Below are 14,200 nucleotides of genomic sequence, written 5' to 3'. Positions count from 1 at the left end.
TATTGTAAATTACCAATGTAATCAAGATGCGTTGAAAGACTTTTCAAGACTCGATGCGATCTTTCAAGGCTCGAATACAACAGAGCAACTTTAGAAGTTTTCAATACGTCGGTAATGAACTCGAATCGTAAATCGCGAACAATCGCTAACTTTTGTGTTATACTTACGCGTTTGTATATGACGCGTGTATTATTATTGAAATCGCTTTAAGTGAACGGCTGCATGCCATTGTTGACTCTCATCGGATAGCGCAGCGTCGATAAATGCATTCATGGCACGACAGTTACTTTAATTAAGTCACGTCATATGTTATACGATTATGAACATAACGTGTGGGATTTATGTTAGCGTTGTATTTATTCCCATTACATACACCGAGACATCAACGTATCTATTGAAATATTCCTGCGATGGAATATTTACTTTTAAATTACATTCTCGAAATACTGACAATCTTTTAATTAATCTTCAGTGTCCGAATAAATAATTGACTTTTTTTAAAGAAGGAAAACATAAATCCGTTCCAGGACTGTCATGCTGTTAGTATTTCGATAAAATTTTAATAAAATTATTTTTCTAGATAAAAACACGATATAAATGCGATGTTCTTTTACATCAAGTTTATATTTATTCAAGTTATTATTTATTCTCACACAAGGTAGGAAGAAGTACAGTATTTCAGAAACGTTTTGAACTTTGTGATGCCTTATTTGGTCGGTAGTACCACATCACTCTGTTGATTACCTTAATGGGGTTCTTTGCCTTTCTCGTGAACGCACTCGCCAACGACATACTGCCTGCATCCACAGGAGACCCTGTATTCATAGAAGCTTTTGTAGCAAGTAACGGTGGTAAACTCAAGAAAATAATAATCTTGTTGATGACGCTCGCGGCTGTGTGCATCACGCATATATATAGAACTACGCACACTTATGCGGGACGACACTCATAGACTCATCGATATTGACAAAGTTACGTTCAATCTCCCACGCGATAGTACGTCTTGTCACTCGAGGAAAATAGTCTTTCAGAGTTCATCAGCCGTAGGTGATAGAAAACGGCCATCGTACACATGGGATGGTTAGTTCCCAGCGAAAAACTTACATACACCGTGTACCATGTCCAACTCTCGGCTCTTACGGTTAAGCACGAAGCGGTGCACTTCAGCTTCGTTTCGCTGAACATTTTATGAGCTATCAAAAAGAACGGAAAAAAGTTGTCTTCACCGTATTGATTTTTCGTTGTTCTCTCGCGAGGGTGACTACTTTTTCTAGTCTTTTTCTAGCCATCAGAGAGGCAGACAGCAAGAAGTAGAATTGCATTTCCCGTGTTGTTAACGCGAGTTACAAGATGCAAAAGTTTCGAAGTTAAATGAAGGACTTGCTGAATCACGTACCTTCGCCGTGTTTTCTACGAAATATTGAACTTTCTCTTTAGTTTAGTTTCTCTTCACCGTGTAATGGTATCTACTAGTACCGTAGTTTCATACGATACCTACATGTGCACGTTGTTAGAAGCGAGGATATATAAGCGTATACCACCCTCTTGTCTTGATGAACGCATATACACTACCCGTTGCTGCTCTGTGATACGTCATGCGATAAATTCATATCAGCCTCGCACGTTAGGTAGACATTTAGATAATCCTGTAACGTTGGTGGCTTATAGTTATGTTCGATTGTTGTTATGCAGCATTCAATCCAGACATTTTGTGCAAGACGTTGGGTGATTTATCATCGCTAAAGTTTCAATACGCCCAAGGTAATTGACTTACGTGATATAATAATTTTATACAATAATAAATAAATGAAACGTGCTGAACATGGCTTTGACACTATATACTGACACGTAAGAAAGATATTAATGTTGAGAGAAATGTTATATTAATTTTAATTAGGTAATTACAATTATAATAGTGTTTTCCATTTTTGCACACAAGTAATTTTTAAGCTCTTTTTTTATATATATTATATAAAACTTTATATAATTCAGGTATTAATTTTTACGAGATAAAAATTTGATTTAATAAATTGTATCAATGATACTTCACTTGTCTGTCAATTATCTCTAATTAGCATTAAAAAAAGTCATTTATTCATATTTTCTCGAGTATCAGTTTATTTTCCGATAATATGAAAGCGTCCGCAGTAGTATTGATGTGAAAAAAAGATAAGAGTGCTCTTCTCAATTATTTTGCCTTCTTCTTTTTATCATCTTTTATCAATTATTTTATCGGATGACACGATATCTCTCGCGAATTGCAAAGTGTCCATGGGGGAATTCGTGCGGAGGTTTTCTCCGGGGAAGTTTCATCACGAGGAAAATTGTTGGAGTCAGTCGTAAAATTACGACCGACAGTCTTGTCGGAGCATGCTTGGATAATTGTCGCGGCTATTTCTCGTAAGTAAAGTGAAAATTATTATGCGCCGCGCCAAGCCGTGCGGTCGCTACACCCAGCAGTAGCATTGTCTCCCAGATTCCGTGATAATGCCGGACACGTCGCTCCTAGCTGGTGCCTTTGTACCCGTGGAAAATCCCGTAATTTAAGTGGCGCTCGAAGGGTAGCTTTACTGGCAGTTCGTTTGCAGTTTACACGGCGGAACAAAGAAGCATGGTTGAGATGACTCGCCTCGCGATTTCACGGGTTATTCAGCGACATCTTGGAGTGTCGAGTTTCGCGCGAGATGCATATTATGGGCGCCAAAATAGAACATGCATGATGATAATTTCGAGGTCACGACTAATGGCGAATAACGGCGTAGCATTTTCTCGCCATATGTTACGCTGAGAGTTTAAAAAATGATGTGGTTTCCTGTGTCCTCCTTTTTCTATCTTTTTTTTTAAGCGCAGATGAAGAACGTAATTTTTCAAAACCATCCTTTTGCTTGCATTGTGCTTTGATTTTTTTTTTACGTGCCTGTGAAAGTAATCGTGAATGTCCAATTCAATTAATTCACGGTCGATCCAACAGGTTGAAAGGTTTGTTATTGTCCACGAAGATTCGATGGCGGATAGTTGTTTGTTCAGGCTGATAGGTTGAGCGTGACCGATCAAGACTATCTAGGCTCTTGAATAAATTTACAATTGAAGACGAGGGTGTGGCGAGATCTTAACGGCGAACTGGTCGTGATAATGGTACCGTCGCATAATGTTCTTAGGATCTGCGAAGTTGTAATAGAATGGATAAGGCAAATTCTAATTGCTCCATTTGCAAACCGTAAAGATAAGTATATGGTTGCATAAGTTTCGAGAACGTCCGAGTAAGGTACCACTCACCTCTTGAGAGGTTGTTTACGAGCCAATTTCCGTAACCGGTTTCGTAATGTTCGAGTCGTAATTTGTCGAAGTTATAGCTCTCTCATTTCTCTATAGAATTAGCTGAATCACTGGTTTTCAATTTTCGCATCACGCACACATATTGTGCATTTCTGTTAACTCCGGGAGGCACGCGTACACTTTAATATGTAGATGTAATCACGTTACTTTGATCAAGATTTATACGTAAAATTTGTAATAGAAATTTAGAATATTGCTTGCATATATTTTCCGAGAAGATAAACTTTTTAATTAAATTTAACTTGCCGTAAATTTAACAAATTAATGAGAATTAATTTCTCTTTTTAACTTAGAATTGTTAAAAGTTCCTCCTAAAAAAGTTGACAGTGCTCCGAAATTCTTATTTAAACTTTTCCAAAATTTGTTGGTTCTCGAATATATTTACACAACACTTGCCGCAGAGTGTTACACATAGCATACGTACAGCATATACTCTCGTCTTAAATTATTCGCCGGAAGCGAATTTCTCGCGAAATCGACGAAGTCCTTCACCATTCGGTCTCGAAACGTCAGCGAATATCGATAGACGGCCCGCTAATTTGAAAGCACTGTCGATAAGTAGCGAGAGCAAAGTTATTTTAAAGTTACTCGTGGCATTCTGGAATCCTCGGTAAGCGAAGACGGTTGGCAGGAATTTCGAGAATTCTTATTGCGTTGAGAGCACGCGATGGTATTTGTATAAAGAAAGCGTGTAACGTTTGCACGCTCCAACTTTAAATAATATACGTAAAAGTTGATAGGTACTCGGTGACGCCTTAAGCTGTTTTACAGAACTTGCCAAAGACGCTTTTACTCGTTATCCCTTATATGTCGATTTTTGCGACTTTGCCTTCGATACCTAGTCAGATATATAAGACGTCGAGATCAGATTTTAATAGTGCATCCAGATTATGGTTTTAGTACTTAAAGGGATAACCTGATAATCATCGAGCTTATAAGATATTGTCATCGAGGACACACATTAGGTGATCAAGACAGTTAATATTGTCACAATAGGTAATTTCGATCAATAGGTCAAATTGGTACATGTCTATATAGTCACTGGGTGCGTTCATAATCGAAAATGAGCCAGCTATAGCTTCATTTCCATGACAATTATTGAATTAGGAAGAATACCGTCAATTATTTTCGCAATTAATTAATCATCCGAAGCGACACTCGCGTTTCTGCTGATTTAGCTGACCGTAATCATAATGAAGTATCTCGCGGAGGGTCGAAAGGGATGTTACAAGATGCGAAACGATCCCTCGGGATTACTCTTGTGCACACAAGCTATGATACGACGTGATAGTGTCAATATATCTGACCTAGATCTATCTCTCAGGGCGTTTCAATGAGGATCCCACGGGGATATTTAAGAACTTAGTATCATTTTCTTGACGCTAATTACTAACTTATCACTAATATTAAGTAACATAATAATTGACGGCAAGTGATTACAAGTATAAAAATAAACGATATGTTTTTGTCAGAAAAAAATGCGGTAGAAAATATATATTTTAAACTATTGACGCAAAATTTGATAAAATGGGGTAATATATTTACATTTTAATTCTACTTTTAACAAAAAAATTTTAGATGACACTTGACAAATATAAGAAGATTTAGTTATGTCTAATTATTTTATCCTGTGATATTAATATTATCTCTTCCTGCATTGCACGTGCTGCTTTATATTTGAACAGGAAAAGTAATGTTTACGCGTAAAATCATTCCTGCACGGAAGTTAGGTTCGCGTTGTTATACGAAAATCGCGCGTGCATTATGTTGACGCAAGTGAAATCGCGTGGCTTTGATCCCTGAAACTAAATAATACGGTTTGCACAGACTTCAAAGTGAATCACAGCACGGCATAAATGCATTTGTGTAATCTCGACAAAACGATACGTTTTTGTCAATAATACAATATTTTTGGAGCGGAAATTAAAACATAAATGCGTAACTAAATAAAATAATAACTAAATAAAATAACGAATTAAAAAGTTTTTTTTACTCTTTTTGGGATAATTGTGCTAAAAGAAGGAAGATTTGCAACGAAACAATGTACTCAATATACATTGACGCAAATGAAAACGATGTATTGTAATGGAAATATTTCGCAGTAATATTTTTCGTTCGTTGCACAAAATTGTTTTAAAACATAGGATGTAGAAAAAATATTTTTTTTCATAGTTAGCGACCGAGAACGCGTTTTTTTTTACTCGACGATTCATTTCGCTATAGACGGAAAAACTACCGCTTTGTACGCAATTTTGTACGAACGGGCAAAACCGACTATTTATTCGATCGAACCCTGCGAAATGAATCAGCTGAATCAATATGTGCAACAAGACGTAAATCGGGCCGCAAAGTGCAATAAATTAGAGTGATGATCTGTCAATATATTGCATGCTTGTTTTTCATATATAGTAGTTAATTTTATTGTCAGAAACAGAGAGGTTTGTTAATATTTACAATATAACGTATGCTATAATACACAGAAGTCATTCTATATTTTTGCTCCATTTCCTCGATATGTGTAGTAATACTTTCTATTAGAGAATTAGAAAAATTGCGTTAATTAAAGTAAAATATGGTTACCAGTTAAGTGAAGAATCTTATCTATTTATATATTTGAAGATGACGTAGTCGCAAATGTTTCCTTTAATATAACTTCTGATATAACTATTTATTTTTAAAGAAATTGTTATTTGAAAAATGTTATAAACAGCATTGATTTTTTGATTGTTTCAGGTAAGTTTGGAGTTATTCAATTGCATTCCAAATACGGTTCGTCGTACTGTAAGTCATAATGATTTCTATTTTATTCATAACTAGCTGGTTACCCGGGGCTTCGCCCAGGCGTCTTTTTTTTTTAACAACTTTATTTGTGCTATTACAATTTGAATCCCCATTTTTTATTGTAAATTCTTAAAGCTTACTTTGTAAGCTTTTTAAATTTTTTTAAATTGGGTTGTAGCACAGTGGCACATAGCCTATGTTACTCGGGAAAATATAAGCTATCCACCAGTGTAAAAATTTTTGAAATCGATTCTGAAATAGTTTCTAAGATTACCCTGAACAATGGAACAAACAAACTTTTCCCCTTTACATAATAGTAAGGATGTTTATTGCATAGCTGAGTTTTGTTGTTGATAAGAGGGATCCCTGTTCATCTTATCAACAATATTATGTCGGTACGGTAGACATCTGAATGATAGTGCGTAATATCGACGGTTACATTCTCTTATCAACTGTTGTGATTGTAGATGAAAACGGGAAATACAGTGAAATTCCTCGAACGACTATAATATATAATAACTTGACATAAAACGCGAATATTTTCTAGAATAATATTTAAGTCAAATGCTTTATAAATATTATAATATAAATATTATTCTAGAAAATATTCGCGTTTTATGTTAAATTATTATAGTCGTTCGAGGAATTTTACTGTATTTTCAGTTTTCATCTACAGTCACAACGGTTAATAAGAGAATATTTACTATTTGAAATATAAACCTTCGTATACCGCTAATATTGCTTGTAAAAAGGATAATAATTAACATAAGGTATAATGGAAGCAAACCAGAAATCTTGTTGAAAGCTTCAAACGGTAATGTCCATTTCTTGTGTACCACCGCCTGTCTTGTACGAAACCATCATATCTTATACGAAAACATTATTTATGATAGCTTATCAAATGTTATCATTCGTAGGAAGAATAGATATTTTACTTATTACACATTACAGAGAGAGACTTTACCAATAATAATAATTTTTTTTTATTACTTATCAAAGTTAATTGTGAGAATTTTACTTTATAAGTTTACAATCTATATACGTATATCAAACAATATGTACATACATTACGTAAAAAATCTATATGCATTAGTTTATCGACATTAGAGAATTTTATTTTTTCATTATTTTTAGTTTTAAAATTAAAATAATTACATTGAATTTATTAAATATAAATTAATATTAAATTCTTAATACATATAACAATATAAAAATATTAAAAATATAATTTTTTCCTTACTGTTAAAAAAATTATGATAGTGTACATATCTACATGTTTTTTTTTAAATTTATATTATTACATATAATTTCATTTTACTTTCATAAAACTTTCATAAAAAAACATATATGTAGATATATATATACACTATCATAATTTTTTTAACAGTATGGAAAAAATTATATTTTTATATACTTATCTATATGTATTAAGAATTTAATATTAATTTAGATTTAATAAATTCAATGTAATTTTTTAAATTTTGAAACTAAAAATAATGAAAAAATAAAATTCTCTAATGTCGATAAAATAATGCATATAGATTTTTTACGTAATGCATGTACATATTGTTTGATACGTAAAATAGATTGTGAATTTATAAAGTAAAATTCTCACAATTAACTTTGATAAGTAATAAAAAGAAATTATTATTATTGGTAAAGTCTCTCTCTGTAATGTGTAAGTAAAATATGTTTTCTTCCTACGAATAAGGTTGTGCTTCAATTAGTAGAAAAATTAAAAAGTGTAAAGATAATTGGAATATTTTGTCTATTAAAACCAAGTTTTTTATTCGATTCTCCTTGCTCTGACTAAAGAAATCAATTTGCGCTTTGTTTATTTACAAAGCCCTGATTTGTGTCAAGCTTGCAAGCATCGTGTAACGTGAAGATACTTTGTGACGTCATTCCTCCCACCTTGCCAAATGCTGCTATAGTCAATTGCATCGATTTCGTCGTATGTGCCATGTGCTTGCAGAGACACCTTCATTTTAAGGGGGGATGGGTGACATATGTATTCCCAACCTTTTCATTTAATGCTTCGCTTTCGGTGAAATTTACAACTTAGGCAATTTTCTACGAATGTTTGTAATTTTATGTTTGACGAACACGAAGATAAAGGCATATATAAAAAAGATTTCTCTAAAAATATTTTATAGGCATTCGGACAAAAACATCACGAGTGATATTGCGCTTTTGATATGCAGCTCCTTGAAAATTTTAATATCGTTCGGACTTCGGTCTCGCATCTCATGTTGTTACACAATTCTATTCTTAGGTTTTACGTTAATTCTTCCTTTTCTTATTTTATTACACAGGAAATTTCTGAAGTAGGTACTCTTTTTTCTTTTAACTTTTCTTTATTTTATTTTCGATAAGGTTTACAAAGGGCATATTTAAATTATTGCGACTAGAGAAATACCGGAGAATTTGTTTTAGAAAATACTATAAAACAATTATACATTGAAACAATTATGTTGACATATTAAAAGATAAGAGAAATTGTAGTGTAAGAGAGATAATTGTTCAGATCTCTGGTAATCATAATTATTTAACAAAAAGATGTAAAACATTAGAGAATATTAAGGATCTGAATGATTATCTCAAAGTGAAAGAGAGCCGTGGTATAATCGCATAACCGTAATTAACATAATATACAGTTAAATAACGATTTTGTGAGGTACGGTAGAAAAATATAAATTTATTCGACAACGCGTACATAACACGATTGGTATTTTGCACGTTCGGATCCGTGAATTATGCTCGAGAGAAGCGCCTTAAAAGACACACGTCCAATCGAGTTGTTAGCTTGAGAGTTTACCACTTCTTCAACGGTGCCGAATGTATGTATCCATTGTATCCATTGTATCCGCCATCGATGTATCCGCCAGTGCCGTGGGACGTTATGTACGTGCCGCTGTGTCCCAGAGCCGGTCCATAGTTGCTGATTCCAACGTGTTCCAAGCCGCTGCTGAGAGCAAGATGTTCCGCACCGCTTCCAACGCTAGAAATACCGTGGCTGACGCCACTTGAGATGAGGCCGCCGTCCACCAAGTGGCCGCTGCTAAAACCGGAGCCATATCCGCTACCCAGAGCCGCACCCGAGATGGGGTATCCCAGACTGCTGGATCCTAGACCGACGTATTCGTGTCCGGACGCGATTCCAGATGTGATGCCAACATTCGACGGTATGACGCCGACACCGTAGGTCGATGGCACGACGCCGACCGGCACATGTCTCGTGACAGAGTATGGGACGGGTACCGGGTGTGCTACCGGAACTGCCACCGGTTGCGGCACGCGTACCTCGACGGGATGTGCCACCGGGACCGGATAGGGACGGTCGACCTTTACGGGCACGTGACGAGTGACTGGAACGGGTACTGGTTGCGCTACTGGAACGGGATAGGGACGATCTACTTTGACGGGCACGGGGTGTGGGACGGGTACGTGCTTGGTGACTTCGACGGGGACTGGCTGCGGCACCGGGACCGGCACTTGGACCTCGCGGTGTACGGTGAGGCCGGTGATGCGCTCGGCTTTGGCGTGCGGCAACACGCTAACGCCACCGAGTCCGCTGAGTGCGCTGGCATGACCACCGTAGATGACGGGATGATCGAGGTAATTTCCATAAGAACCTGCGTATCCCAGTCCGGAACCGTAGGCAGAAGCCAGGCTGTTACCTGAGAGTCCCGACCCGATTATCTTCGTGCCGAGTCCAGTCGAGTATCCTCCGAGACCTAGGCCGTAGTTCGAGATACCACTGCCTAAACCGTAGCTGGCGTAGCTTGGGATACCGTTTAGACCGTAGCTCGAGATACCACTGCCTAAACCGTAGCTTGAGATACCGTTTAGACCGTAGCTCGAGATACCATTGCCTAAACCGTAGCCCGAGATACCACTGCCTAAACCATAGCTCGAGATACCACTGCCTAAACCGTAGCCTGAGATACCACTGCCTAAACCGTAGCTTGAGATACCGCCTAGACCGTATCCGTAGCCGAGTTCGTGACCCAGACTCCGTTTGTCATGTTTGATCTTCGGGTCTTCCTTCTTCTGAGCCGCCAACACGGCGGTTGCCAACAGCACAATCTGCACATTTTTGAGAAAAAATAATACATTAATACAACTCTGAAAGTATTATTTTAAAACACTGTTTGAAATCAAGGGTGGCATCCGAATTGAAAATTTAAATTTAACAGACTTTACATTGTTGTTAAATTTAATTATTAATTTAGTTTAATTTAATTTACATATAATTATTACATGTTAATTCTGTTGATTAATTAATATGTAATATAATTACGTAATCTAATATATATATATATATATAGCTATATATAGCTCTTTTAAAGTATATGCATATTAAGGGTATAATTTTAATGTAATGACTGAACAATTTCATTTATAAGGATAAAGCTCTTTAGCGATTCTGAAACAATTAAATAACGATTGAAGATATTATTAAAGAGGAGATAGTGAATAATCGCCGTTATGCACCGGTCTGCGCGTATGCATAAGAAATTCCTTCCACTTACCGCGAAGCACCTCATTGTGTATCTTGTGGTAGTTTTGGATCGAGTGTGCCATCAGCCCGGTCAGTCGGCGTTTTTATACAAAATGCTCGGTTCGCGATGTATGCGATTACTTTCACTGAAACGACAAGGAACACGCCCTGCTCCGCGATCCGCGCACCTCCCGATTATTTTTTCTGCGACTGGTCGGTCGGTTGGTCCATCCGATTCTCCGATCTGACGTAACGGCCAGAGCCGTGGCAAACTTGCTCTCGAAACGGGTCCGATTCCGCATTATTACGCGGCTGTTACGTGCGTAATTGTCTACACCGGCGTGTATATCGGTATAACGCCAATCCGCTTCCTCGTTTAATTTCTTTTTGCAAAGGGCTAACTTTTACCAGTCCGTTGCGCGATACGTCGCTCGCGGCAAGTGCCCAAAATCAGGATCAATCGATGCGGTAACGTAACGACTGATCTGCAGCAAAAGAGTTTGGAACAATTTTTTTTTACAATTTTTTGAATGGATACACACATGTTACACAATAATGGTATTGATGATCATCTCTTTTCCTTCTTTGTAGATTTTTTATATCATGAAATGATAGCAGTCCTAATTGTATTAAGCATAATTCAATATTTCTCATTTTAAGAATTGGATTTAAAACATTTTATTTAAGATTCTAAAAGAATTTTGATTTAAAAGAGGAGAACAGTTTCTATTATTTTTTAATCTCGTCATTGTTTATAGAGAGAATTGTTTTTTAAATAATTAAATTAATAACTTGAATTATGTTTTACTTAAATTACGATTAAATAGTATATTGTGTGAAGTGGTGGTTTTTTTTACCAATTTCAAAATTTTATAACGTTTTACATATATATAAAAACGACACCTGATTTACATATTTTCGAGGTCCTAACCATTTCTTTTTAAATTATTTTCGTCACAAAGTCGGCATGTATATGTATATTGTGCCGACACGTGACAAATTCAAGATATTATCCATTTTAATAATGATTATTTTACGATTCGACGGAATATAAATTACTCGATTCTCAGCATGCAACCGGAACTCGGAGAACATGTTGTCGGAGTCTTTCTAAAATATTTATTGATGCTGTAGTCTGCAAGTGGGCAAGCGTTTATTATCATGTTGCGACGACGGATGGAAAATATCATAGGCAAAAATCGAGTTACCCTTTAAAGAGGAATTAATATAGTTTCCGCTGGTTGTTTTTCACATTTCGCGTAGCTCGCATTGGCGAATAAAAATTTACGATGTCTAATTTTCACTTGACAGAGATCGACGCGACTGCATTTCTATTTTGCAAAACGGTTGCGAAATAGCTAGCTGTTTTTAAAAGTCACTCACGGTATTTTCTCATATTGCACAATTCGGTATAAGCCATTTCCGTTCCATAGCACGACATAAATCTACACTTCGCGGAATAATTTGCAGCTCGAAGTTCCGTAACCGTGTGGATTTTCATCTTAAGAATTGTCTCGACGAAGATGCATGTCTTGCCGCATGCAACGTGCCGATTTTCAGAAAGTGCTTTATATTTATGATGCGCATTTCCGCGAAGATGTGCTTTATTTAAATTGTATACGACGGGTGTGCCGCAAATGTAAATTGTATCGGAACGCGGGCCATCAAGCGCGGGGCTCGCCACGTTTGCACGAAAGACGAACAGGAATATTCGACATTTGCGGATCGTTTTTGCTCGCGCGTGGCATTCCGTAAAAGGAAACAATTAAAGACATCCGAGACCTCGCCCGACGAAGATATTTTATTTTTTCCGTACGCTGAGTGCAGACGACGAAGCAAAAATGCCAGCTTAGGGATCGGCTGTGTCTAGGCTGTGTCGAAATAAAATACTGGTTTAACACGAGGGCGAATTAATTTTAATTTATCGAGAAAACGATATATCACTTGACTTGGTTGTAAATAAACGAACTGTTAATGCTAATGATGTTTGCCGCATTAACAAATTTTTTTTTCGTTTTTTTATTGTTACTTGGCGCGATGTGAATAGCGCATTAATTCTCCTCATTAATTTTTTATTAGAATCACATCAATACTGATCGCGATTAGTTTGTAGTTTGAGAAATTGCAAAGAAATAACGATATTCCGCGAGTAGCGGCAACGAAATATTATTCCGATTTGAGCACTTTCGTACGGATAATCCCCTCCTCTTCGCGCGGCTATAAAATTTCCACGTAGCCTACTTTGGATGCTGCAAACCGCAAGGTGGGAGACGAAAAGAAGAGAAACGTGTTACTACGGAAAAATATGAGGACGATAAAATAGGGGCGTCCTATTCCTGTGCTGTTTCCTCTCCCGAATCGCCCCCTGATTTCCTACGGGAATCCCGGCGAAGTTTATGACACCGACCGATCGTCAATAGCTCAATCGATTTTGCTGGTAGCGGGTTATTGCTCTTTCATTTTATCTCGGTAGTCTCGATTGTCTTAAGTAAGCTCGTTATCTAAGAGTAGCGAAAGCGAGGTACTTATAAGGTATTACTTTCGTCAAAAGACTTTTAATAATTTATTCCGGGGAAAATAATAATTTCTTCCATTAAGTATAAACCCTGCTGCTTTGAGCAACATGGCTGCGAACCATTAGCAATAATTGAATTACAACGATAACTTTTGAAAGAGATGACGGTTTTATATAAATAATTAAGAAGAAAGAAATATCTTGCAGTCAGGTCGGACGATATTTACAATACATTTAAGTTACTTTAGTATACTAAAGTAAATTGAAAGAATAAATCGAAGTTTGTGTATTGAGCGTTATTAATTATTTTAACCGTCAATAAGAAATTGTTGGAATTATATTTATGATACGTTATTTGAGGCTAGTCTTTTCTATTCGCGTTTTAGATATGGTGACACAGGTGACTGCTTGAAAATGCAATCACATGTGTAAAGACACTATTATTCATTTTAACACACTAATTGGCAGCATTATATTTAAAAAAAAATGCAAATATGCATGACTTATTGTTAATGCCGTGATTTTATCTATCTTGCTGTACTTCTCGTATTTGCTATTCACATGTACATACTTAAAACATTCTCGAATATAAAATATTGAATAAGTTACAATTCTAATATACATAATTTACAATATCTAGTTTACAATATCTAATATGCATAATAGATATTATACGTTTACACTAGCTAGACATTAGTCTCTACTCGTTTTTAATTGAATAAAAAGTTATTCATGTATTGCTTGCTAATTTTTTGCACGAAGATTGAAATGCAGGAAACAGACATGACGTTGTAGGGTTGAAAGGGGTTGAATCACTCTTTTAGCATCAGTCGATCGAACGGAATCGTGGATGCATTAACAATAGGTGTACAACGTAATAGTCGATGCTCATGAATATGAAAATTTCTCGCCGCTGGCCATTTTGATTAACAATCATAATTGAACAAGTTTCGGCATTACGACTGCGCGTTACAACGCCGGCAAGAGCGATAGTATTCGATTCACGCACTCTCGTTGAATCGCGAGACGAATAATTCGTCCGCGATCGATCGATCGCGTAAAAT

At 36.3% G+C, this 14,200-nt stretch overlaps 2 protein-coding genes across 4 annotated transcripts in view; one reads left to right on the top strand and one right to left on the bottom strand.

Moving 5' to 3' along the window:
• The window catches only part of Dnc (phosphodiesterase dunce), a 296,932-nt gene that overhangs the window by 82,912 nt on the left and 199,820 nt on the right, over positions 1-14,200 (top strand). The window lies entirely within an intron of this gene.
• LOC139787224 (uncharacterized) lies at positions 8,796-10,683 on the bottom strand. The gene is made up of 2 exons (XM_071726300.1): positions 10,653-10,683; positions 8,796-10,206 (listed from the first exon to the last, which is right to left on the bottom strand). Exons 1-2 carry the CDS (start codon positions 10,665-10,667, stop codon positions 8,932-8,934), a joined length of 1,290 nt encoding a protein of 429 aa, XP_071582401.1. The 5' UTR covers positions 10,668-10,683; the 3' UTR covers positions 8,796-8,931.

Source organism: Temnothorax nylanderi, unplaced genomic scaffold (genome assembly GCF_030848795.1).
Source record: "Temnothorax nylanderi isolate EJ_2023f unplaced genomic scaffold, tnyl_v1.0 TNYL_tig0009_pilon, whole genome shotgun sequence".
NCBI lineage: Eukaryota > Metazoa > Arthropoda > Insecta > Hymenoptera > Formicidae > Temnothorax > Temnothorax nylanderi.
This window is presented reverse-complemented; position numbering and strand designations above follow the sequence as displayed.